At 39.2% G+C, this 27299-nt stretch overlaps 1 pseudogene and 2 gene segments (V, D, J or C); all 3 read left to right on the plus strand.

Annotated features, from left to right (window-relative positions):
- The first annotated feature begins 410 nt into the window (after positions 1 to 410).
- On the plus strand, positions 411 to 8245 carry LOC122125434 (annotated as a pseudogene).
- A 2902-nt stretch (positions 8246 to 11147) lies between these two features.
- On the plus strand, positions 11148 to 11754 carry LOC122125435. The segment is given in 2 exon segments: positions 11148 to 11229; positions 11408 to 11754. Coding segments are annotated over 2 exon segments (399 nt in total).
- Positions 11755 to 16794: 5040 nt separating this feature from the next.
- LOC122125392 lies at positions 16795 to 17442 on the plus strand. The segment is given in 2 exon segments: positions 16795 to 16942; positions 17046 to 17442. Coding segments are annotated over 2 exon segments (360 nt in total).
- The last annotated feature ends 9857 nt before the right edge of the window (positions 17443 to 27299 follow it).

Consider the following 27299-nt stretch of genomic DNA (forward strand, 5'->3'; position numbering starts at 1 on the left):
CCAATGGAGAGTGTTTGGTTTTGTGTTACCAATGAATAGCAGAAGCTCTGTTGTGCAGTGGATAGCTCATTGAACTTCTAGAATTGAATAATTTGAAACCTTTCAGATATCTGCTGACCTTTGACCTCTTCTTTAACCTGTTAGTGCCTTAGTGTTATCATTTGTAAAATGGCTTGTGGATTCAAGAATTAAATAAAATTACATATAAATATAAACTTATACACACACACACACACACACACACACACACACACACACACACAGAGTATTACCCAGGTTTAGAGCTTGACTCCTGACACAATAGAGAGTCAGTTCACACCACTCACTGTTAAGACACAGGTAGAGCTTAGTGGGCCTGTGTCACATTCTCAATCCTGTACTCTTTCCATAACAATATACCTCTCCTTGCCATGCTTTCAGAGGGAGAATCAAAACCACCTGAACCATGCAGCATCCTGTCACTACCTAAAACTCAGCTGTGTGGTAAATGGCCCCATATCAGCTGCCCCTCTGCCTACATTCACCCTCCTGACACGCCCCGAATAGACCAAAACAGACAGCTGTTAGCATGTGGGTGCTGTTCTCAGGGTCAGCAGGCTCTTTTAATCCCCTGGCCAGGTAACTTAAGACAAAATTTCTTATATTTGCTGGAAGACCAACAAGCAATGCTCCAAATCCCTATCAATATCCATGTCAACCTTCAACTGGTTTGTTTGCAGTATTTTAAAAGGAAACAACCCCGCAAAGCTTCCCAATAAAAACAAGCATCTTTCCCTTGAGAAGCATATAACTACTAGATGTTTTGAGACACTAAATCTCTGTATGTTGTAGAGTTTTCAACTCTTAAGAGAGAATGAGTTGGGAATGCAGCTTAGTGGTAGAATGCTTGCCTAGCATTCATGAAGCCCTGGGTTTGATTCCTCAGTACCACATAAACAGAAAAGAGGGATGAATACATTTTCAATATCCTTAAAGCAGGACAGGTCACTAATTCAATTCCTTTCATTTGTAAAGTGAGGTAACAGCGAAAAGAACAGTCCCATCCCATACGCAGGTTCAAACACAGTTGTCTTAGATTTGAAATTTACAAGCCAGTCTGGGAAGTAAGGAGAAAGTGATGCCCATTGCTGATCACAGACTCCTCCTTGCCTTCTGCCCATAGGGCACAGGAGCTCCCAAGTCCCTCACAGATCCAAGTCTCTTCCAGGGACTACACAGAGGATCTCTCTCCATCTCTGCAGGCTAAGGTTCTGACTGAACTCACATCCTAGAGAAAAAGGGGGCATAGCAGGTGAGGAATGGATTCTTTTTCTGTGCATGGGAGTCTGAGAAATACCTAAATCTCTAAATATTTCCATTTCATAATTTATAAGCAGATCTAGGAAATGTACTGTGGTTCTGGAAGTTGTAAAGTCATGACCCTTGTTTCCCAAGATCTGACACAGCAGATGATATGCTTCCTCTTTCAGTTTCCCAATCACATTTTATCCCTGAGTGGCACTTGCTGTTTGGTACATTGTGGTATGTCTGACAAAATTCTTATCTATAACTATATCATGAACAGCATGGTTACGATGAAACATACAATCAACCTCAAATGTTGATGAAACATAAGGCCAAAAGTATTTACATGTAATGCTACAGCGAATGTGAATTGATAGTTTTAAAACCATTTGTCAGTATCTATTAAATGTGAGTGTATATATTCCCCATGGCCCAGAAATTCTGCTTCTAGGCATATTCTCAATAATATGTAACAGTTACTCTATGGATATAAAATGTATACAGTGAAGATATTTATTGTATCAATAATTATAGGTTTTAAAATGGAAAGAACAACCCAGGTGCCCACTGGCTGTTTTGAGGACCTTTAACTTATGAAAATGGGGTACAACGAAGCAACAAAGGTTAATAAACTTTATGTATACTCAATGTGGAATATATTTCACAAACATTATAAAGTGAAAGTGTCAGATAGAAAAGACATTAAAAATAGATAAAACTCTTCTATCAAGTTATAAATTATGAGACTGGGGACAGAAGTTATTTCCATAGAGAGATGGGGCTAGGAGTTAAAACAAACAAAGATTATAGGATGTTGGTAATGCTTAGCTTTATTATCAGCATGCTGGTTACATGGGTGAGTTAATTTATGAAAATTCACAAGTTCTGCACTAAGGCTTTATGCATTTTTCTGAATATACATTATACTTCAGTAAAGTTTCAAATCTTGTCCTATGTATCTTATTATCTTCTTCTGAGAAGACATTTCACATCATCCTTATTATCCCCAGTGCCTCTGATGCTGTGCCCTCATTTAGAGATGCTATGTAAATACAATCCTTCAGTAAAGGGCGTGGCTACTTCTGTACATCTTCACCAAGATGCTCTGCTCCCAGTGCCAAGAGTGCAGTATGTAATGAGGTGGGACTGAACTTGTTCTTGTCACCTGTTGAGGCTGTCCTCAGTTGAGACCAGCACCTCACATGTGGTTTCTTGTGAGAGCATTTAAACTGCTTCTCTGTTCCCAAGGTCCCCTCCCCATAATCTATCTCATTTCCCAAAGTGCAACTTGCCCTCATACAAGACACAGCATTGGTCACCTCTGTTCCCAGAGGATTTCACTTCAGTGAAATTATGTTGCAGGTGAATTTCTTGATGTGGCTCTTATGTGCCACTTATCCTGACTTTGTACTTTAGCATACACAGTCTATTTCAAGAATAAAATTGGGGAGCACCCACCATCTTCTGATATCTAAATTTTTCATTTCTGTCCCTCCCAATCCTGGAGATGATCTCAACCATTTGTGCTGCATGTAAAGTCATTTAGTCTCTCCTGGCACCTCAACATCTCCAGGTACAATGAATTTCTAGTCATTTAATCATAGCTTCTGAACAATTGTTCAATATTAATACAAAGCACCACATAAATTTTATTGAGTTAAACAGTGTAAATGCTTTTTAACTGGTGACAAGGCTACTAGAGTGAACATCTATCCTCTGAAGATTATTCTTATGTTCAGGCCATTTTCTATGGAATCACATTCTATTTTCTTTCTGCATACACTTTTCCTCAAGGTATCTTATAATAGTTGTCCATATTGGATTTAGTCATGATTTTAGTCATAATTTTAGTCATGATTGGATTATTACTAACATTCTAATTTTAGTACTGGTCATATTGTTTACAGGAATAGCATAGCCTATAAAGACCTATATAAGCAACAGTAATAAAATCCAGGCAGGTAGCAGAGAACTACTTCCTCTCTACCAGCATGCCTTGTATTAAGTCAAAACATTACTTAAAACAATAAGCCATGAAAACTGCCCATTTACATATGCAGGTCTTTGTTTCACTAACACAAATATTAAAAGGAAGTTGATAAAACAGGCCAGCAGACACAGAGTAGACAACATCTTTAACAGATTCCTAGACTCCTTAGTGAAATACATAGTCAGGAGACAAATATTAGAACCTCTAGAGTAAAGAAAGCCTGGCTAGTAAAGTTGAGCACATAGAACTGGGCTTCCAAAAGAAATACTAGAACTGTGTTACTTGAGCAAGTTCACCTACATGTCCTAAGTTCAATATGCTCAGACTTTTGCCATCCAAATGTAGCCTTTTCTCATGAAGCTTGACCTATAGCAACTATGTGTGTAAGGGATGAAGCATCATTTGTCTTTTTCACTATCATAAGCACAAAGCTGTTGAAGATTTTCAGCGCCTATGTGATATGTGATGTGTAGTCGTTAGTGGACTTTATAAATATTTTTATTAACTGATAGCCCTCTACATTTCTCTAGTCCTTGGAGTTTTCCTCTGGACCATACATGCAGTTCTGAGGCCATTAACTTTGGGAAGGAATGGTTTGTAGAATACATATTTAACTAATCACAGCCTGATTTTAAAATCTTTCTGCCATCTCATATTGGTCAAAAGGAACTTACCATATTCCTCCAAATTAGTGCTATTGCTGTCACATATTTTATTCAACATACAACACCAAAAGAGTTTTATAGTTTTGCCTTTAAACCATGATCCATTTAAAATAGTTTTCTTTTAGTCATTTAGTTGTGTTCTGCCCTGCATTGTTTTTGTTTAAAAGTTAATTGATTCTTTGTGTAATATGACTTTTCTCACCCTTCAGGCAACTGCAGTTAGTTTTTTCTGTATTAAAACATTTAAGCAACATAAGCAGTGCTTGATCCCTAGTGTGGTCCTGATGGGAGACAGAGCTTTTTAGAGATAAACAACTCCCCATGGCACTGCCCCATGGATAGATGATTGGTTTTTCTCAAGAGGTGGCTGAGTCTTGGAGGTCTCGAGTGGAGAAGTCATGGCGAGCCTGGTGTGAGCAGATCTTATGGAGTTGGGTTAACTGCATGGTTAATGAATTTCTGAATAATTGCATAGCATCCTATGTACACTTGTAAATATGTAAAGCACATATCCATGGCTTTCTTCTTGAAATTTGATTCTGTTTTCCTTCTGCATATACCTTCCCCTTGAGCTGTCTTATAGCAGTTCCTGCATTGGATGTTTTGCTTTACATGGTTTTTAATCACCTGCCATCAATTAAAATACACAGAAAGTTCCAGAAATAAAAAGTTTATGAGTTTTCAGTGTCATGCCACTCTGCATTGTAGTGAAATCTTGCACCACTGTGCTCTGCCACTCAGGAGAGAACCATCCCTGTACAAAATGTCCATGGGGCACAACTAGCTACCCTTTAGTCACTGTTTACTCTTTGTTTTATTTGTTTTTGTGGAGATGGGGAATCAAACTCAGGGCCTTGCATATTTTGATAGGTGGTCCATCATTGAACTGTATCACTAGACCTTGCTAAATAGTTTGTCAAGTAAATATGTGCCAGTTCTTTTGGTTGTAACTCTCACTGAAAAGCTTACTGCTACAGATCATAGTGGGTAGATAGTCAGATGGAAAATGTTCTACTCTATGGGTGATTTGAATATAGCATGTGTACTGGTAGACAGCAACGTGTTGTAACAAAATACCTAACTTTATAAGTAAATCTTATGTGTATGTCTACATATATATGCATTTGTGTGGTAAAACATATCATACATAGAGTACAGTACTACTAGTGGTTTCTGGCATTGATGGGAGGCCTTGGAACTTACCTCCCATTCATAAGGGAGTCCACTGAAATAAAAAAATCAGGGTCATGAGGTCTGTTCTTGTGCCAGTACCAAGCTGTTTGGATTATTATGCCTTTATAGTAGAGTTTGAAATTTTGTATTGATATTCCTCCATCAGTGTTCTTTCCATTGAGGAGCATTTTTGCTATTGGGGTCTTTTATTGCTCCATATGAATTTTTGGATTGCCTCTTCTAGTATATGTATGAGTCGAGCAGAAAAAGGCAGACAAGGTGATGTTAGGAAAATGAACCCTAAGATATGTATTCAAATGGTTTTTTCTTTCATGCATTTGTTTCTAACGCATTTATAAGATTATTTCTTTGTTGCTTTGTATGTCCCTCCCCCACAGTATAACCCCTGCTTTCACTGTACTTGATGTTGGTATAATTTGTGGAAAGGAAGGGGAAAAACAAGTCGTTTAAATAAGAATACAGGTGGACCCATTGCAACAATGAGAAGTACAAGTTGTCATGTCGAAAACGAACTTTACAACTTTGGTGTGGGGGAGGGGAGGATTGGGTGGAGGATGGGGGGGATAGGCTAGGAAGGGATGGGAAGGGGAAACAAAGGAGGGGGCTACAATGCTTGATAAGAAATGTACTCATTATCTTGCCCATGTAATTGTAACCCCTCTGTACAGTATTTTCACAATAAAAAATAAATAAAAATTAAAAAAAAAAAGAATTTAACCTAAAAAAAAAAAATCAGGGTCAGCCATACTGTCTTGCAGTTTTCCAGAAAACCACCAGATGGCGCTGCACTCTCAAATGTAGGTCGCATTTGCATTCAGGTGGTATAACACCCCTACTCCCTTTGTGGTCACAAGTCAGAGTGATGTGCAGAAAGAAGGTCTTATTCATGAGTGAGGAGTTTCAATACAATCCTGCTAGAAAAGAGCTCTGTATGACTGGGTGTATCACAAGGAGCAAGAATCATTTCCTTCTAACAACATGCTTTCTGTCACCTTCTCTGTTCTTGTGATCCTTTTAGTGTGCAGTAAGTAACATTTTATCCTATATATTAACAATATGTCCTTGTCCTAAAATCTTGATAATATTTAGCCTTTTTCTTCATATAACAATGTTACTTATCTTTTCAGGGAGGACCAGTGGAGACTCAGTGACCCAGACAGAAGGCTTGGTTACTTTCAGAGAGGGGACACCTCTGATCCTCAACTGTACTTACCAGAGCACTTACTCAAATGTCTTTATTTTCTGGTATGTCCAATATCTCAATAAAGCCCCTCAGCTACTTCTGAAGAGTTCAACACAAAGTCCGAAGTCAGAGAACTGGGGTTTCCAGGCAACTCTTGTTAAGAGTAACAACTCCTTCCACCTTCAGAAATCTTCACTCCAGCTGTCAGACTCAGCTCTGTACCTCTGCGCTCTGGGAGACACAGTGAGAAATCTGTAGGTTCAGCTGTTCATAAACCAGGGTGCTGATAGGCACAGTCCTGGGGGGAGAAAATTCTCTCTAGGCAAAGTTGATGTAGCTTCCTCCAGAATGAGATCCAATCTCAGGTGGAATTCATAGCCTCTTAGGAGTTTATGAATCACTCTGAGGCAAGATAGGATGACTGTCACAAGCTTGTGATCTCCAGAAGTGTCAATGCTCAGTTCAAAAGGCCCCTCTCCTTCCCAAGGAAGAGGAAATCCCAGCCAACATTTCCCATGACATGGATGAAATCATCAAAGTGAACTATTTCAAATATCCAGGTATTCCCAAAAACAAATCTCCAAAGAAACAACTGCCCAATAAATAAGTGGGCTAAAGACTTAAAGAGAAACTTCTCTGAAGAGGAAAGAAGGATGCCCAATAGACACATGAAGAAATGTTCAACCTCTCTAGCCATAAAAGAAATGCAAATCAAAACAACAATGAGATATCACCTCACCCCAGTAAGAATGGCTATAATCAAGAACTCTAATAACAACAGATGCTGGAGTGGATGTGGACAGAAGGGAATCTCACTACATTGTTGGTGGGAGTGTAAACTTGTTCAACCACTTTGAAAGCAGTATAGAGGTTCCTCAAAAGACTCCACATAGAGCTCCCCTATTACCCAGCAATCCCACTTTTGGGCATTTACCCAAATGATCACAAACAAGATCATAGTAAAGCTACCAGCACAACTATGTTTATTGCAGCATCATTTACCATAGCTAAGATATGGAACCAACCCAGATGCCTCTCAGTAGATGAATGGATCAAGAAAATGTGGTATATATACACAGTTGAATTCTATGCCTACATCAGAAAGAATGGCATTGACCTATTTGTTAGGAAATGGAAAGAATTGGAAAAAATCATATTAAGTAAAGTAAGCCAGGCCCAAAGAAATACAGGTCAAGTTAGGGGAAGAGGGCTGCGGTGCTGGCAAAGCAGCATGACAGGATGCTTCCCACAATAACTGTACTTCAATCCATATCTGAAGAGAATTTCCGTAGAGTGAAGATTACTCTTTGTATGCCAAGTTGGTGTTGGTGTTAGGAGATCTGCATATCCCTCACCGGTGCAACAGTTTCCCAGCTAATTTCCAAAAACTGCTGGCACTGGGAGAGATACAGCACATTCTCTGCACTGGAAACCTTTGCACCAAAGAGAGTTATGACTATCTCAAGACTGGCTGGTGACTTCCGTATCCTGAGCGGGGACTTCGATGAGAACCTGAATTACCTGGAACAGAAATTTGTGACCGGGGGACAGCCCAAAATAGGTTTGATCCACGGAGATCAGGTCATTTGGTAGGGAGACATGGCCAGCCTGGCCCTGCTGCAGAGGCAGTTCGATGAGGACATTCTTATCTCAGGACACACTCATAAATTTGAAGCATTTGAACATGAAAATAAATTCTACATTAACCCAGGTTCTGCCACTGAGGCATATAATGCCTTGGACACATATATTATTCCATCGTTTGTGCTGATGGACATCCAGGCTTCCACAGTGGTCACATACATCCATCAGCTAATTGGAGATGATGTGAAAGTAGAAAGAATTGAATACAAAAAGTCTTAAAGCCAGTCTGTCTTGATTTTTTTCATTACTCTGTTCAAATCAAGCAATTAAACATTTAAGAATCACATCACTGTATCCCTTTTATATTTAGCAGTAAAAAGTAATACATCTTCTGTTACTACTTCCTCTAATCTTCTTAGAAACTGTAGTTAGTTTTCAGTATAGACTTTGTATTTTAAAAAGTCCACCTCACAGGAAATGGTTATGTATTTAGAAAAAGTTATTCTTGTAAATATCTTCAAAGTTGGCATTTGGATCTTATTTTACAACCAGTGCTTGAACAGAAAGAATACAGACTTTCTGTGTACATTTTTCTCTTCTCCAGTAATAAATATTTACTTTTCATGTAAAAAGAAGAAATATAGGTCCCATTGTTTTCCTTATTTGCAATAACTAGTATATGTCTGAGACAAACAGAAACTGTCAGACAAGTTGATGTTAGGTGAAATGAACCCCAGGTAAGGATTCAAATGTTCTTTTATCTTCCTTGTGATTGTTTCCAACGTATTTATAAGATGATTTCTTTGTTGCTTTGTATGTACTTTCACCAGGGTATACGCCTTGCTTTCACTGTATTTGATGTTGATATAATTTCTAGAGGGGAAGGGAAAAAACAAACTGTTTAAATAGGATTACAGGTGGACTCATTACAACAATGAGATGTATAAGACCTTACTTGGAAAAACGAACTTTACAACTTTGGCAGGGTGTGGGCTGGGGGAGTGGTGGTGGGGGGTGTGGGGGTGGGGGAGTGGAGAAGGGAAGGGCTGGTATGGGGAAACAAAGGAGGAGGCAACAATGCTTGATAAGAAATGTACTCACTATCTTGCCCATGTAATTGTAACCCCTCTGTATGGTATTTCCATAATAATAATAATAATAATATTTTTTTTTAAAAAGACTCCACAGAGAACTCCCCTATGACCCTGAAATCCTACTTTTGGACATTTACCCAAATGATCAAAAACAATACCATACCAAGGCTAGCTACCAGCACATCTATATTTGTTGCAGCATTATTTACCATAGCTAAGATATGGAACCAACCCAGATGTCCTTTAATAGATGAGTAGATCAAGAAAATGTCACACACACACACACACACACACACACACACACACACACATTTATATGAATTCTATGCCTCCATCGGAAAGAATGGCATTGCCCCATTTGTGAGGAAATGGAAATACTTGGGAAAATTATATTAAGTGAAGTGAAGTAAGCTGGGCACAAAGAAACATAGATCCCATGGTTTCCCTTATTTGCAATAACTAGTACATATGTAGGTCAAGCAGAAAAGGCCAAAAGCTATGTACATATAAAATGATGTCAAGCGGAATGAAAACCAAGATAGGGATACAAATATCTTTTTTTTTCTTGGTATTGTTTCTAACGTATTTTTAATGTATCATGTGATTTTTTGGTTGCTTTGTAAGTTCCTCCCCCATGGTATAACCCATTTTCACTGTATTTGATTTTGGTGCCCTGAGTCTTGTATATACACTTCTCTAATTCGGGAAGGGGAAGAAAAAAAACAAAACGCTAAATAGGGGTACAGGTTGACCCATTGTAACACCGAGATGTACAAAATACTATATTGAAAATGAACTTTACAACTTTGGGCAGGGGGTTGGGGGAGGATAGTTGTGGAGGTGGGAGGGAAGGGATGGTAGCGGGAAAACAAATGAGGAGGCAACAGTACTCAATAGAACAGTACTCATTACCTTGTTCATGTAACTGTAACTCCTCTGTACAGCATTTTTGCAATAAAAAACATAAAAAAGAACCACTAAGTAAACAGATAAAGTGGCTCATGCCTATTCTACATACTCTTGATACTCAAGAAGTTTAGATCCAACAATAATTTTCACACAATAATATTCAGCAGTTGTGTCTCAAATATTTATTTAACTTGAGTGTTAGTGTTTGTAAAAATGTGTTAGTCTTTTACTGTTAAAAAGTTAGTGTTAGTCTTATCTTTTCACATTTTGTTAGCAAATACTAGTTCTACATGGATTTTCCTTCTGAGAATTTCATACAAACATTCATTGTACCCTTCTCAAACTCATTTTTTCTGTCATTCTCCCTCCCGTCCTCCCTCTTAAAATCACTTCAAACCAGATATAGGTGGCTCATACCTGTTATTCTAGCTACTCAGGAGGATAATATCTTCAGATGTTAGTTCAAAGCCAGCCTAGGCAAGACAAGTCTGTGAGCCTCATGTCTCCAATTTCCAAGAAAAAATTCAGAAGTTGAGCTGTGGCTCAAGTGGTAGAGTGCTAGCCTTGAACAAAAATACCTCAAGGACAGTGCACAGGTTCTGAGTCCAAGCCCCAGGACTGGCACCAAAATTTTCTATCTAATCTATCTATCTGTCTATCTATCTATTATCTCTATACATAATCTATATATAACATAATTATTCCTGTGGGATTGTCTCACAAGAACAACTGGGAGAGAGAGAGTAAAAGATAATAAAAGATGGTGAATAATATAGTGAAATATAAGCATTCATGCATGATGAAGGCATAAAGAAACAGAGTTGTCAAACAGTAGTAGGAAAGGGGGATAGGCAGAGAGAAAAATGTAAAAAGTTCATCCAACTAAAATATAATATATGCCCATTGGCAATACCATAGGGAAAGCCATAGCACAATTACTATACACTAAAACATGGGGTTTACTTTCAAAGGTTCACATAAAATGGGTCTGGATGCTGAATAATTCTTTAGTCATTATTGAGAAACCATTAGAGGGCAGCATCTTCTCAAGGATCCCAAGGGACCTTCTCAAGTGCACTGTGTGGAGGGGAGTGACTGCATGTGAAGGGGATGCTGGGAGGAGCTTGTTGCTGAAGTGGGGGGGGGGTGAAGAAAAGAAGCTTGTTTTTCTGATAGGTAAAAGAGTCTTTTTATGTTTCCAAAAGCACAGTACTGAGAATATCTCAATGAGACACATTTTATTCTCTGAGTCCTCAGTGAATCCAAGGGAAAGAATGATGAGATCCCTGAGTGTCTTACTAGTGATTCTGTGGCTTCACATGAACTGTGAGTTTAACATTTTTATGGGGATATGAAGTCCAGTGTTGGTAGTTGTTTTATATTTCAGGTCTGCGAGGAGAAACACGAAAGTGCTCACTAGTCAATGAGAGAGGGTAAGAGGCCTGTAGAGAAAGCATCCACTATTCAACCATTGTCTTTGTCTGACCTTTGTCTTTCTGCACAGGGGTGAACAGCCAACAAATGGAGGTGGAGCAGCATCCTGAGTCCCTCAGTGTTCCAGAGGAATACACTGTCTCTCTCAACTGCACTTATAAGAACAGTGGTTCTCAGAACTTCATGTGGTACAGACAGTATTCTGGGAAGGGACCTGAGCTGCTGATGTCTACATACTCCAATGGTGATAAACACGAGGGAAGATTCACAGTGCATCTCAACAGAGCCAGCCTTTATCTTTCCCTGCACATTAGAGGCTCCCAGTTCAGTGACTCGACCACCTACCTCTGTGCAGTGAGTGCACAGTGCTCCCCCAACACCTGCAGTCTGCACACAAACCTATGGGGGCCCCAGTAAGGCCTGAGCTGTAGCACAGGGCAATCTGTTCCCTAGATGTGATGGCAGCTAAGAGTAATAGCAGGTAGGGGTTGATTATTTTACTTTCTTATCATTGTGAAAATACTTGAGCCTGAAATTAAAGACAGAATACTGTTCTCTGTCATGTTAACTTTGACTATCAGTCTGAGTAGATTGATGTCTCAATTTGTAATGCACATTTCTATGTGTGTGTGAAGCTATTTCCATAGGTGATTAGCACTCTGCACAGTGTGAAAAGCTCCTCTAAAGGTGGGCAGGACAGATCCAATAGACTGAAGGCCTGGATGGAACAAATGCTTTCAGGCTGTGCCCAGCTTGTATTGAAGAATCCAGCCTCAAATTGTGTGCACACATGCACACGATCCTATAAAGAAACCTGTCTAAAATTCTACAGTTGACATGTTTTCCAGTTTTTTCTTTCAATTCTAAACTTTCAAAATATGTACAAAAGTTTCACACAATTAATGCATATGTCTTGACAAGAAGGTGCATATGAAAGCTCTATGAAACTGTTTCCATAAGCAGTGTACATTATGCCTGCTTCTCTATCTTCTTTTTTTAAAAAAATGAGGTGTTATTGACAAGCATAAATGTACACCAACTTTGTCCATCCATCTTGATGTCTAACCCATTCTAATACCACATTCTTACTAACCATAGTTTTTGATACTTTTATGTATAAAAGTAAATGTAATATGATAATAGATATTCTCTTTCAGTGATTAACATGCCTTGCTTTTTTCCATTAAGCTTTTCAAGATGTTCATTCATTTCAAGAGGAATGTAATAGCAAAACAGAAATGCAAATGAGATAAAGGCTTCATAATACTCTACTTTGCTTTTATTGTGCCAGCACTGGGGCTTAAACTCAGGACCTGTGCATTCACACCTAGTGCTCTTACTGGAGTCACAGCTCTGCTTCTGAAGAGTTTTGTGGACTCACCTTTCCTGGGCTGGCTTTGAACTGCAATCTTCAAATCTATCTAGGACTAGACACCCAATAACAATCTACTTTGAAAGAGATTTTTAGTCTTAAGTTATTTTATTAAAAGTTTAAAACTTAGCTGTACTCTCAGTTGCAACCAGGTCTGGATTAGTAAAAGACACAAATTAAAGCAAAAAATGTGATATGGAAAAGATAAAAAATCAGAGTGGATCTAAATTGGTGTACTGGTGTAAGGTCTGAGTAGGTCTTGGAATTCCTTTCCTAAGCCATACTAAGTGTAGCATGAAGATATGGGGAGCATCGACCACAGGAGCCCCTGACCCAGCTGACATGGGAGCACAGTGATTCTGGTTTCCTAGAGAAAGGGTATAAAACAGCATAGGCACCAAAGGAAGGATTTGATCTAGAGAATAAAGACTTATTCTTGCTTTTGGTTAATATTGAAGGTTTGTTCTTCTTCTCTTCAGAATGAGAGCTTTGCTGAGTAGACTAATCTAGGTTGACTGTAACAGATCATTATATACCCTCTTGGGTTTTAAGGTTTCTGTCGGGAAACATGTTCTTGGAATCTTAACTCTTTCTGCATGATAGGTCATGTCCTTATTAATAGTATTGAATAAGAAATGTCATGTGACCTGGTAGATTTATGTCTCATATAACCCACTTTTTTTTTTTTACCAAAATTAGAGTGCCAACTCTCTTTGTTCCCACTGTGATACTTACCTCCAGCAGCCCAAGACAGTGAAGATTCATCCCTGCCTGAGACCACCGATCCTGCTCTGCCCACCTGAGGAAGGCTAGAACATCTTAATGGAATTCCAATGCTTAACAATGTCTCTGAGTAGCCTAAGTGAATTAAATTACAGCCTACAAATTGATTTTTTTTTTGCCTGAACTCTGGGCCTGGGCGCTGTCCCTCAACTCTTCAGCTCAAGTCTAGTGCTCTACCACTTGAGCCACAGTGCTGCTTCTGCTTATGTGGTGCTAAGGAATGGAACCCAGGGCCTCATGAATGCAAGGCAAGCATTCTACCACTGAGCCACCTTCTCAGTCCCAAATTGATATTTTTAAGGTAAGAATTTTTCCAGAGCTGTTGAGTCTCCCTTACTCTGTTTCTCTGGTTCAGGCCAGTTTGAAAGTAAGAAAGGGTCAGGGCAAAAATAACAGGTGCAATGGCCACCAATACCCATGGTGTTTTCCAAAGTTGACTTCTTGTTTACACACACACACACACATTTCTCAGAATAAGGTGTACAAAAAATAGGAAAATGGGGCTGGGAAGGTGGCTCAGTGGTAGAGTGCTTGGCTTGCATGCATGAGGCCCTGGGTTCAATTTCTCAGCACCACATAAGCAAAAAGAAAAAAGCCAGAAGTGGCTCTGGGGCTCAAGTGGTAGAGCACTAGCCTTGAGCTGAAGAGCTGAGGGACAGTGCCTAGGCCCATAGTTCAGGCCCCACACCGGACCCCCCCCAAAAAATAGGAATATCTGAGAACACTAGATCCTCTGGTGCTGAGATCTAGCCTTCTGTTTAGACATACAATGATTATAGTCATTTTAACTTAAATTTTTATTCAAATTAGATCTCTTTACTTCACTATATGAATTAACAGCTTCATCTCACTCCCTTGAATTTGGTGCCCATAAAGGTTTTTCTGTTTTGTTTACTGATGTCTTCCCAGACAACATACTTATTACAGGAGATCAGGACCAAACCCAGGAGATGTAGTTCAAGGAGCTTATTGGTTGAGGTTATGAAACCATTACAACCTGCAACATAGCAAAGACATATTCCACCCAATGTGAATAAGATGATTGATAATGTCAGTCAGGATCCAGATCCTGCTGCTTCCTAGTGATCCTTCTTCCTGAATCATTCCTATATCCACATCACTGAGACCCTGACCTTCCTCATAGTATCTCTAATGCAGAATTGATCTAGGTCAAAGGGAACTTACCATATTCCTCCACCTTAGTGTTACTGCTGTCACATATTTTATTCCACACAAAACACCAAAAGAGTTTTATAGTTTTACCTTTAAACCATGATCCATTTAAAATATTTTTCTTTTAGTCATTTAGTTATGTCCTGTCCTGCATTGTTTTTGTTTAAAAGTTAATTGTTATTATTGGCTTTGATTCTTTGTGTAATGTGACTTTTCTCACCCTTCAGGCAACTGGAGTTAGTTTTTTCTGTATTACAACATTTAAGAAACATAAGCATTGCTGTGGTTTGAATGGGGGTCTGACCTACTAAGGCCTGTGATGAGGCTTGATCCCTAGTGTGGTCCTGGTGGGAGACAGAGCTTTTTAGAGATAAACAACTCCCATGGCACTACCCAGGGATAGATGATTGGCTTTTCTCAAGAGGTGACTGAGTCTTGGAGGTCTCCAGTAGAAAAGTCTTGGTGTGCCTGGTGTGAGCAGATCTTATGGAGTTGGGTTAATTGCATGGCTAATGAATTTCTGAATAATTGCATAGCATCCTATGTACACTTGTAAATATGTAAAGCACATATCCATGGCTTTCTTCTTGAAATTTGATTCTGTTTTCCTTCTGCATATACCTTCCCCTTGAGCTGTCTTATAGCAGTTCCTGCATTGGATGCTTTGCTTTACATGGTTTTTAATCACCTGCCGTCAATTAAAATACAAAAGTATTACACAGAAAGTTCCAGAAATAAAAAGTTTATGAGTTTTCAGTGTCATGCCCCTCTGCATTGTAGTGAAATCTTGCACCACTATACTCTGCCACTCAGGAGAGAACCATCCCTGTACAAAATGTCCATGGGGCACAACTAGCTACCCTTTAGTCACTGTTTACTCTTTGTTTTATTTGTTTTCGTGGAGATGGGGAATCAAACTCAGGGCCTTGCATATTTTGATAGGTGGTCCATCATTGAGCTGTATCACTAGACCTTGCTAAGTAGTTTGTCAAGTAAATATGTGCCAGTTCTTTTGGTTGTAACTCTCACTGAAAAACTTACTGCTGCAGATCATAGTGAGTGCTTAGTCAGATGGAAAATGTTCTACTCTGTGGGTGATTTGAATATAGCATGTGTCCTGGTAGACAGCAACATGTTGTAACAAAATGCCTAACTTTATAAGTAAATCTTATGTGTATGTCTACATATATATGTATTTGTGTGGTAAAACATATCATACATAGAGTCCAGTACTACTAGTGGTTTCTGGCATCGACAGGAGGCCTTGGGACTTACCTCCCATTCATAAGGGAGTCCACTGAAATAAAAAAATCAGGGTCATGAGGTCTGTTCTTGTGCCAGTACCAAGCTGTTTTGATTACTATGGCTTTATAGTAGAGTTTGAAATTTGTTATTGATATTCCTCCATCAGTATTCTTTCCATTGAGGAGCGTTTTTGCTATAGGGGTCTTTTATTGTTCCCTATGAATTTTTGGATTGCCTCTTCTAGTATATGTATGAGTCAAGCAGAGAAGGGCAGACAAGGTGATGTTAGGAAAATGAACCCTAAGATATGTATTCAAATGGTTTTTTTCTTTCATGCATTTGTTTCTAACACATTTATAAGATTATTTCTTTGTTGCTTTGTATGTCCCTCCCCCACAGTATAACCCTTGCTTTCACTATATGTCCATATAATTTGTTGAAGGGAAGGGGCAAAACAAGTCGTTTAAATAAGAATACAGGTGGACTCGTTGCAACAATGAGAAATACAAGTTGTCATGTCGAAAACGAACTTTACAAATTTGGTGTGGGGGAGGGGAGGATTGGGTGGGGGAGGGAGGGAGGCTGGGAAGGGATGGGAAGGGGAAACAAAGGAGGAGGCTACAATGCTTGATAAGAAATGTACTCATTATCTTGCCCATGTAATTGTAACCCCTCTGTACAGTATTTTCACAATAAAAAATAAATAAAAATTAAAAAAAAAAAGAATTTAACCTAAAAAAAAATCAGGGTCAGACATACTGTCTTGCAGTTTTCCAGAAAACCATCAGAAGGCGCTGCACTCTCAAATGTAGGTCACATTTGCATTCAGGTGGTATAACACCCCTACTCCCTTTGTCACAAGTCAGAGTGATGTGCAGAAAGAAGGTCTTATTCATGATTGAGGAGTTTCAATACAATCCTTCTAGAAAAGAGCTCTGTACGACTGGGTGTATCACAAGAAGCAAGAATCATTTCCTTCTAACAACATGCTTTCTGTCACCTGCTCAGTTCTTGTGATCCTTTTAATGTACAGTAAGTAATAGTTTATCCTACATATTAACAATATGTTCTTGTCCTACAATTATGATAATATTTAGCCTTTTTCCTCATATAACAATGTTACTTATTTTTTCAGGGAGGAGCAGTGGAGACTCAGTGACCCAGACAGAAGGCTTGGTTACTTTCACAGAAGGGGCACCTCTGATCCTCAACTGTACTTACCAGAGCACTTACTCAATTGCCTTTATTTTCTGGTATGTACAATATCTCAATAAAGCCCCTCAGCTACTCCTGAAGAGTTCAACACAAAGTCCGAGGTCAGAGAACCGGGGTTTCCAGGCAACACTTGTTAAGAGTGACAACAGCTTCCACCTGCAGAAATCTTCACTCCAGCTGTCAGACTCAGCTGTGTACTACTGCGCTCTGGGAGACACAGTGAGAAAGCTGTAGGTTCAGCTGTTCACAAACCAGGGTGCTGATAGGCACAGTCCTGGGAAGAGAAAACTCTCCCCAGGAAGAGTTGATGTAGCTTCCTCCACAATGGGATCCAAACTCAGATGGAATTCATAGACTCCTAGGAGGTTATGAATCACTCTGAGGCAAGATAGGATGACTGTCACAAGCTTGGGATCTCCAGAAGTGTCAATGCTCAGTCAAAAAGGCTCCTCTCCTTCCCAAGGAAGAGGAAATCCCAGCCAACATTTCCCATGACATGGGACAAATCATCAAAGTGAGCTATTTCATATATCCAGGTATTTTGTGATCTTCATGCAGGCATTAATAAACTGAATGAGGTATACAGAATCTATTCTGTCTTCTACAGACAACACAATTGAATTTGGCATTGCTTCTTTCTGGTCCATGCTTCTATGAGCTCATCACAACTCCTCACCAGCCCTATGTTTCATGGAGCCACTCATGGGACACTGCAGTAGGAACGTTTCAAGATCATATCCTGAGGGGCAGTCCCATGCTCTTGCTCAGGACATGCAGGTGGAAAGGTACTTGGTAAGAAAAGACAGAGTCCAAGAAATCCCTCTTCTCTGCTATTATGTGACATTAACACCCCAGAGAGAGAGGAAGGCACAGAAAGAGGAAGGGAAGGAGGGAGGGAGAGAAAGAGAAAGAAAAAGAAGAAAGAAAGACAGAAAGAAAGAAAGAAAGAAGGAAGGAAGGAAAGAAAGAAAGGAAAGAAAGAAAGAAAGAAAGAAAGAAAGGAAGAAAGAAAGAAAGAAAGAAAGGAAGAAAGAAAGGAGGAAGGAAGGAAGGAAGGAAGGAAGGAAGGAAGGAAGGGAGAGAGGAGAGATAGAAAAAGAGAAAGAAAGAGAAAGAGGAGGGGGAAAAGTGAAAGAAAGGAGAAGAACTTTCCAGATCTCCAATTCTAATTTTCAAGTTATTTTGTATATGTATGCGCTTCTCTCTTCTCTCTCTCTCTCTCTCTCTCTCTCTTTTTCTGTGTGTGTGTGTGTGTGTGTGTGTGTGTGTGTGTGTGTGTGTGTGTGTGTGTGTGTGATGTCTCCCTTGGGATTTTAAACTCATAGAAGGCAAGAGGCATTCTTGGCTATACCACCCCTGCCAGAACCTATCCCATATTTTTACATGCAGGAGCCTGAGAATGGAGCATAAGAGGTAGAGGCCAGCCAACACAGAAATGTTCAGGGACTCTATCTCAGTGGAAGAATCTGGGCACATAAGTGCATACCATCATGTCAGGAACAGTAGAAATCATTGATAGACTAGAACTCAAGACCCCCCGAAGACCACCAGAGACCAAGATCAATGTAAGTGACAGCAGAGTCGCTTATTTGCAAGTTCAAGCTTGGACTCACAATCGTTGCCGATGCAGTGGGTCAGAGTTGTGAGCCCCGACCACATGTTCAGCAGTGTTTTTATGTGGCAGTGGGAAGGATGTCAAGCTCATTGGTTAGGGGTATGATCATTTCCAGTAAGGGCAGGAACTTTCTAGCTTAGTGGTTACAGGATAGGTTAAATCATACATCATTGGATGGATAAGTGGGGCTAACCACAGAAATGCTGAATTATGTCTTGTACTAACTGTTTTCTTGACAGAGTTGGGGGAGAGACTGCCCAATTTCCTGGACTGGTCAGGGAAGCCTGATCCCTTAATAATTCTACTGTTACCTTGCCTTGGTGCAGGATCTAACTGTTACTGGAAAGTAAGACAAATGTTTTAGTTTTGTCTTAAATTACTGCTAAACTTATTTTTGGTCTCTCAGTCATAAAGTAGGAGGATTCCAAATATAACCACTGACAAAAAAGCCTAGTCATGTACCTGAATGCCTGCCTACCATATGTTGAAAATGAAGTTTACAACTTTGGTGTGTGTGGGGGGGGGGTGGATTGGGGGGGAATGGGAGGGGGCGGGGGAGGCTGGGAAGGGATGGAAAGGGGAAACAAAGGAGGAGGTTACAATGCTTGATAAGAAATGTACTCATTATCTTGCCCATGTAATTGTAACCCCTCTGTGCAGTATTTTCACAATAAAAAATAAATAAAAATTAAAAAAATAAATAAAAATGGCTATTCACCCAAAATCAATGTAAAAATGTGTTGCATTGCCAATAAGTATCCCTCTATCATTCCTCACAAATAACAGTTATCAACCTGAAAGTTTGTATGGTAGAAAAGGGGAGTTTGAATCCCAAAAGTAAGTCTAAGTAGTAAGAGCACCACTTGAGATATCACAGTATCATATTTCAAATTATTTTATAGAGATATAATAACAAAAACACCATGGTCCTGGCACACAGACCAGACCAATGAATAGCCTAGAATATTCAGTAACAAAACCACATACCTACAGCCAACTAATTTGCAACAAAGGAACCAAGAACATTCAATAAGAAAAAAATAGCATTTTCAACTAATTGTGCTGGGGAAACAAGGTATCCAGATGCATAAAACTAAAACTGGATATCTGTTTGTCACCTACAAATGGATTACAATCTTGTTCACAATAGCCAAATAATGAAATCATACTAGCTCTTCCTCAACAGATAAGTGGATAAAGAAGCTGTGATGTGATATATATACACACACACATATGTAATGACATATTACCCAGTCATAAAGAAAATGATTATGTAATTTTCAGAAAAAATGGATGTTACTAGAGGATGTCATACTGAGTGAGAATAGCAAGTTCTAAAAAACTAGTGTTTTTTAACTCATATATAGAAGCTACATCTAAAGATATACAAATTCACAGACATGTACATAAGCATACATATAAATAATTACTTAGACAGGTAAAGATAGAACAAGCTAAAAGACTGCTCAGGATAAAAGGGGAGAGAATAGGAAAAGAAAGAGGCTAAATAACTCTGTAAGACATTGCAAGGATATATGAGGACAGCATAGAGAAACTAAGCAAAATATATGATGAATAATGGAATAGGTAGAGAGAAATAGACTGCAGTTGGGTGGAGAAAAGTGGAGAAGGATTATACTGGCCTTTTTCATCTATTAAATTAAGACAGGAAAGTTACTAAGGTAATATGTTGAAGAGGGAGTGGCGAGGTGAACACTGACACATTTGTTCAATTATAAATGCATTATGTCATCTGTCATAGTTTTATACAGAAGGCTATTGTTTTGTACACTAGTAAGGCTATGTCAGTGGATTAATCTGCTTTCATAAAGCTTGTATTTCATGGGGAAACAGAATGAACAAACCTGAAACAAGTAATTCATTGCACAGTGTTCTGAACTTCATGCAAATTAGATTAGGGTAATTGAATGGGAGCTGGAGTGCCCTTGGCTGCACTTGTAATGTTAAACATGGGGAAAGAATTCTATGTACACATTGTAAATACTTCAGGAGCCCAGAAGGCTCCATACAGTGGCCTGGGGGAGGTGTCAACCACGGCAGAGGGGAGTGACATTGGGATTCTGGAAGAGATTACTTCATATCACTTGTTGTTATTTATTTTATTTCATTTATTTCCATTAAAGATATGCAAACCTTTAACAACTCTCAATTTTTCACAATTTCTCAATTTTTCTGTGAGGCATATTTTCACAAAAGTAACTGACAATACAGCAATTTAAACACAAATGCCAATGACTCGAGACTGGCTGAAAGTTGTTCCACACCAAGTGAGTTGTGTAATAAGCACGTGAGGTTAAATTTTTTTGTTTCCAAAATTTCATTTTTGTTATTTATTATTTTTAGCTGCTGTTGATCAAAACCGTGTGCAATAAATCTTACTGTAATAAAGCTTACTGTAGGGTGGTTGTTCCCAGGAGCCACCATTCTAATAAAATATATAGCCAATGGAGAGCCTTTTATCAGCCAGCAGGCAACCACAGTCAAGTGTTGGGTGCCCAGGTGTGATAGCCCACCTCTCAACCAAGTCAGGGTAACATACCTCTCACCCCCAGTTTGGAAGTTCCCTTTTTCCTAATCTACAGGTACAAGTAAGCAAGCAGGAACCAACAGAACCAGAAGTCAGCATTAGGCAAGTGGCACCTTCCCTAATTTATTGGTGCACTGTGAATTGTGTTCATCCACCTGAGTCAAACCATCTTTGATACTAGACTCTTTCTGAAGCAAACAGGAATTAGACTCTCTCTGAAGTTTATCAATCTCAAGCAAATGGAAACTAAACTATTTCCTGAAGCTTATTGTCCCCGAGCAAGCAGGAACTAGGCTCTCTCTGAAGTTTATCAATCACAAGCAAATGGAAGCTAAATTAACTATTTCTTGAAGTTTATTGTCCCGAGCAAGCAGGAACTAGTTGGGGAGGAAGAAGCAACATATATGTGACAGGATGGGGAAGAAGCCTGCCAGGGGCGCTCGATGGGGATGGTGCTGGGGAAGAAGTAAAGTATATGGGACAGAATGGGAAGGGTGCCTGCCAAGAAGGCAATGGGAACGGGGCCCTGGAGGCACTCTTGTTGGATACCCTATTATGTTGAAATGGAGATTTAGAATGTAAATGTGCAGGTATCAAATTGAGAATGCTAGTGATGACACTCAAAATAGAGGTGTAGCACACTGACAGCCACAGTTGAGGCTCCCAGCATGGAGTCCCATAACTTCGAACACACTCCCCTGCAGATTTCCATTCCTGTTGTGGGGAGAGTGGAGTCTAAGGAGATAAGGTCTTGGTGCAGGCTGCAGGTGCTCAGAAAAACCACAAGAGGGGGCGACGTCTTTAAAATGAAGTTTATTCTCCCATCAACTGAGGTCTTTGAACCTCATTGATCCTATTTTTCCTTGGCATGTTATGGTTTCTTTTCACTTACTCTTCAGTTGCTGCATGACCCGAAGGCACTCTTTCCAAAGGATCAAGGCTCTTCAGAAGGTCCTGACCAGAACCCAGATCTGAGACAGGACATCAGCCTGTGTATCTTGATGAACACAACTTAGTTGTCATGCTCTCTTCTTTCTGTTCAATGTTGGTTCTGGTCCTGCTGCTAATTCTCCATAAGTGATATTTCAATTTTTAATGACTCTCTTCTAGTCTGGATGTTTATAATTTGGGGACTTGTGTCTCTGATGTCTGTTTCTTTCTATTTTGCAAAAAGAACCCACAAAATAACAACAATAACAAAAACCACCTTAATTATTCCAGGAAGAACCAGTGGAAATCCAGTGACTAAGGCAAAAACATAGGTCCCATGGTTTCCCTTATTTTCAATTACTAGTATATGTCTGAGACAAGCAGAAATGGTCAGATAAGTTGATGTTAGGCTAAATGAATCCCAAGATAAAGACTCCAAATGTTTTTTCTTTCTTGCAATTGTTTCTAACATATTTATAAGATGATTTCTTTGTGGCTTTGTATGTCCCTCCCCCACAGTATAACCCTTGCTTTCACTGTATTTGATGTTGGTATAATTTGTGGAGGGGAAGGGGAAAACATTTTTTGGATAGGGATACTGGTGGACCCATTGCAACAATGAGATGTACAAGATGTTATGTCGAAAAACGAACTTTACAATTTTGGTGGGGGGGGGGAAGGGGGTAAGGGGGACTGGATGGGGGGGGAAAACTGGATGGGGGGGGGGAAATGGGAAGGGATGTGAAGGGGAAACAGGAAGAGGCAAAAATGTTTGATAAGAAATGTACTCATTACCTTGTCCATGTAATTGTAACCCCTCTGTATAGTATTTTCACAATTAAAAAACAAAACAAAACAAAACTGGAGAGGGCAGTTCAGTGTCAGAGGAGCTCCTTCGGGAAGAACACTTAAATAAAGTGCTACATGGTTGTCTCTTAAGAGAATCTGTGGATTTGTCTTTCTGGATACACCTCCACTTCTGTGTCAGGGAAAATATCTTAAGGATTAATGAGAAATGAGGGATCCAGCTTCACTGATTTTTACACTTGTAGCTCCAAATTCTCCTGGGTATTGTCATCCTCATAGCTCATGGTTTGAGACCCTAGCTCTTGGTCTCTATTTCTTTGTTCCGTTTCTTCACTATTTCCATCTTTCCTGTATAGGCATTCAAAAACATTGTAGGAAAGGAGAGCTTTCAGGAACGGACTTTTCAGAGTCTTCCTATATTCTAATTGTTACAGCCAATGAGGAAAGGAGATGAGGGAAGTCACTCATGACTCTTTCTTTAAATTCCAAATATGCCCTGTACCTGAGATGTGGATTCTTGGATTGAGGCTCAAATGTATTCACAATGATTTGCAATAGCAAGTCTTGGTCTGGAGAAAGTTTTTGTACACTTCTCTGTATGACAAGAAAAAATTATCCCTTTTAGAGTGCTGTTCAAATCCAACTGTGAGTGCTTCTCCAAGGAAAGAAGCTTTGGTGTCTAGGTAAATAAGGAACATATAGTATGAACTTTCATAGTGGGTAATGAGGCTAATAAATATGATGATTCTGTTTCCTGACACCGGGAAATTGAGAAGTAAGAGTCCCTTACTGGCCACATGTAAGTGAAACCAGAAAAGATTCTGGGGGCTGCAGGAGGCCTATGATTTCAGCTGGAGTATGAAATGCTGTAATGAGCAGTATGAAGAAAATCGGAGAATTACTTCTCACTACACCCCACAATGTTTTACATGCAAACTTAGAAGGCTTCCGGGTGCCACCAGGGAGCTATAGTAAATTCTAGAGACTCGACAATGTTTCCAGTCTTGATGTTATGAACATCATTATGTTGATGACTTAATTCCAAAAGTGATTGCATTTGGAGGCCAGTCTCTACAGATATAATAAAGGTGAAATAAAGGTAAAAAAAGAGGGATTCTTACAGTAAAAAAAAAACTTATTAATAAAAAAGGGACTCTAATCCAATCGTACTAGTTCACTTGTAGTAATAGGATTTCTAAACGTAGGCCTCTGTGTGTTTCTCTCTTTCTCTCCCTCCCTGCCTTCCTTTTTTCTTTTCTTCCTTTCCGTCCTTTCCTTCCTCCCTCCTCCTCCCTTACTGGGTGATTTGAGAGGAAATGATATATAAGGCTTCAGGAAGAAGGTTGCTGTTTACAAGTCAAAAGTGAGCCATCACCAGAAATACATTTCACTGCACTTTGATTATGGGCTTCTTTCCAGAAACAAGTCTGATGTTGGACTAGCTAGTAATAGCATAGTTATGTTATCTGATTAAGCCTTTATGATGATAAAGAGAAAGGTACTTCAGGATGGAACCTTTAGGATCAAAGAGTGGCAAGGAGGGCTGCCTTCTAAATTAGTTTATGCACTAAACTGTAGTATAACTTTCAGAGGTATAAATAAAGCTACAAGACTTGAATATTTCCTTTCTCTGTCAAACCTATGGTTTCTCCAGGGTATAGTCTTTGTATCTAAATTTAATACAGAAAAAGGAATGATTGTAAGTCACAGATGCCCTCCGTTTTTATAAATAAGGACCTGGCTTGATTTCTGCCTTTAAACCTTTCCAATTGAGAGCAAATAAGTGGAGACATAGATTTCTCATTAATACTGCATTCTTGATTGAGTAAAATGTATTTTCATATTTTACTTCCCTCATATGAATTTCTATTTGTCTCTAGCACCACCAAGACTCATCCTGTAGAACGGAGTTTATGACTTATAAGAAAATAATATAATGAATATTATTGAATATTGATTCTTTTCAGTTCTTGGACATATTTAGGTAAACCTCTGTGTGTGTGTGTATGTGTGTGTATGTGTGTGTGTGTGTGTGTGTGTGTGTGTGTGTGTGTGTGTTTGTTTAGTACCTATGAGCCTCTCTGTTCATCCTTGTTTGTCATCATGAGCTATGATTATGGTTACTTTTTATAAAAATTCTTGCCTAATTCTTCCTGTTTTGCCCACCTGTTCTGTCAATCCTTCTGAGGGCTTTGCTCTAAGTCCAGTTTCATTGAATGGATTAGTAAAAGAAAAATAAAAACAAGAAAGTTTTGAGGATCACATTTTAAGGCTTATCAGACTTAAAATCCACCAGTAGGAGTAGGAATCCCCTTCCAATTCCACTTCACATGTCATGGAAGAGACTCACATCAGGTAGTTTCTGGTAATCTGTCGTGGCCGCTAGGTGGCAGAAGTTTTCATTCCCTTTATAAACTGGCCCTCCCTTACATGAAAGTAACTAGAAAATAAGTTTCTATGAGAGGAGCTTATCCTATGTCCCTCCCCCACAGTATAACTCAGATTTTCTGCTGCTCCTATCATGGTCTTTGTGCTTCCACATGAGCAGATAAAAAAAATGCTGAATTCATCAGTTAATGACCTATGTTAGGTGGCCTGAGGTCTGGTCAAGATATAATTTTATAGGACAAAATCCCTGGATGGGAAAATCTTAATGAATTTTGGGATTATTAAAAGTAACTAAAAACAGCTGGGTTTATGTTTGTTTAGTTACTTTTTAAATTTTTATTTATTTTTATTGTGAAAATACTGTACAGGGGGGGTTACAAGTACATGGGCAAGATAATGAGTACATTTCTTATCAAGCATTGTAGCCTCCTCCTTTGTTTCCCCTTCCCATCCCTTCCCAGCCTTCCCCCACTCTCCCACCCAATCCTCCCCCACCCCCACCAAAGTTGTAAAGTTTGTTTTCGACATGACAACTTGTACTTCTCATTGTTGCAATGGGTGTTTAGTTACTTTTATTCTCTGTGTTGCTCTTGAGACTTGAACTCAGGGTCTAGGCACTGTACCTGAGATTATTTGCTAAAGGCTAACACTCAACCACTGAGTGACAGCTCCACTTCTGGCTTTTTGGTAGTTAATTGGAAATATAAGTCTCACAGACTTTCCCCTCCAGGCTTGTGATCCTTCTGGCTTTGAATTGCAATCCAGAGATCTCAGCCTTTTGAGTAACTAGAATTACAGCTTAGAACCACCACACTCTTGCATGATAACCATTATTAAGCACATACTCAAGAGAAGCATAGTAAATGTCTTTAGGTCAACAAATCAATCCTTGTTCAATGAGGCAAATATTATTAACTTACTTGACTTAATGAGAAGTATGTCCATGAAAAGTCCTTGCCTAGGGCCAAGGACTTGCAAATGGAAGAGGTGACATCAGAACTTATGTCATTTCATGGTCAAGGCGGTATAAACACGTCTCAAAGCTTTGCAGGCCATAGGCTTTGTAGTATGCTCCTCACACAAAGGTTTTTGTTTATATTTTCCAATGAAACTTCTGCTTAGAATAAAAATGGAATAATGGCAAACCCCCCAAACCTATTTCTATTAGTAGCATTTCAGTCTATTTTAATTTCTGTTTTGTTTTCATAGGAAATTTTTCTGTACACAGTTTCTCATTTTTCAATATAAATTTAAGAGTTACCATGTGTTGTTGTGTTTTATAAAACCTCAAACGCAAGCCTGCTGTGGTCCACACACTTTTAATCCCAGAACTTGAAATTATAAGGCAGAAGGATCATAAGTTTAAAACCAGATTGGGTTACATAGTGAGTACTAGGCCAGTCTGAGATTGTCTCTAGCTCTAACCTGAGATTCTCTTATGAAATCAAAATTAACAACCGCAGTCCTCAATTGTATTGCCATTGGAATCATGATAAATGTTAGATTGACAATAGAGGATGAACTTTCCCCATAATTTATGGTCTGTTCTTTACATAACTTTTTCCTCCCCTTCTCCCATATCAAGTGTTCAGATGTGAGAAATCAAGAGAAATAGGACACCCAGACTAAGAAGCGACAAGTCCCAAATAAGATCCAGTATATGTCTAAATAGTTACAAAATCATAGCTCCAAACCTATGAATCTTACTATATCACTCAGGTATCTTATGTTAGTGTTATACCTTTATGCAAGGCCCTAGAGCTATTTCCTGTTAAAGCTTATGCATAGATGTGGGGCTATTCATCTGCCCTCTCAGCCTTCATGAAGGATGACATTTCCAGAAAGCATTGAAAAAGGTGTTTATGTTCAAGGAGAAACATCAGTAA

The sequence above is a fragment of the Dipodomys spectabilis genome, unplaced genomic scaffold (assembly GCF_019054845.1).
Source record: "Dipodomys spectabilis isolate Male_0828 unplaced genomic scaffold, ASM1905484v1 ptg000265l, whole genome shotgun sequence".
Taxonomy (NCBI): domain Eukaryota; kingdom Metazoa; phylum Chordata; class Mammalia; order Rodentia; family Heteromyidae; genus Dipodomys; species Dipodomys spectabilis.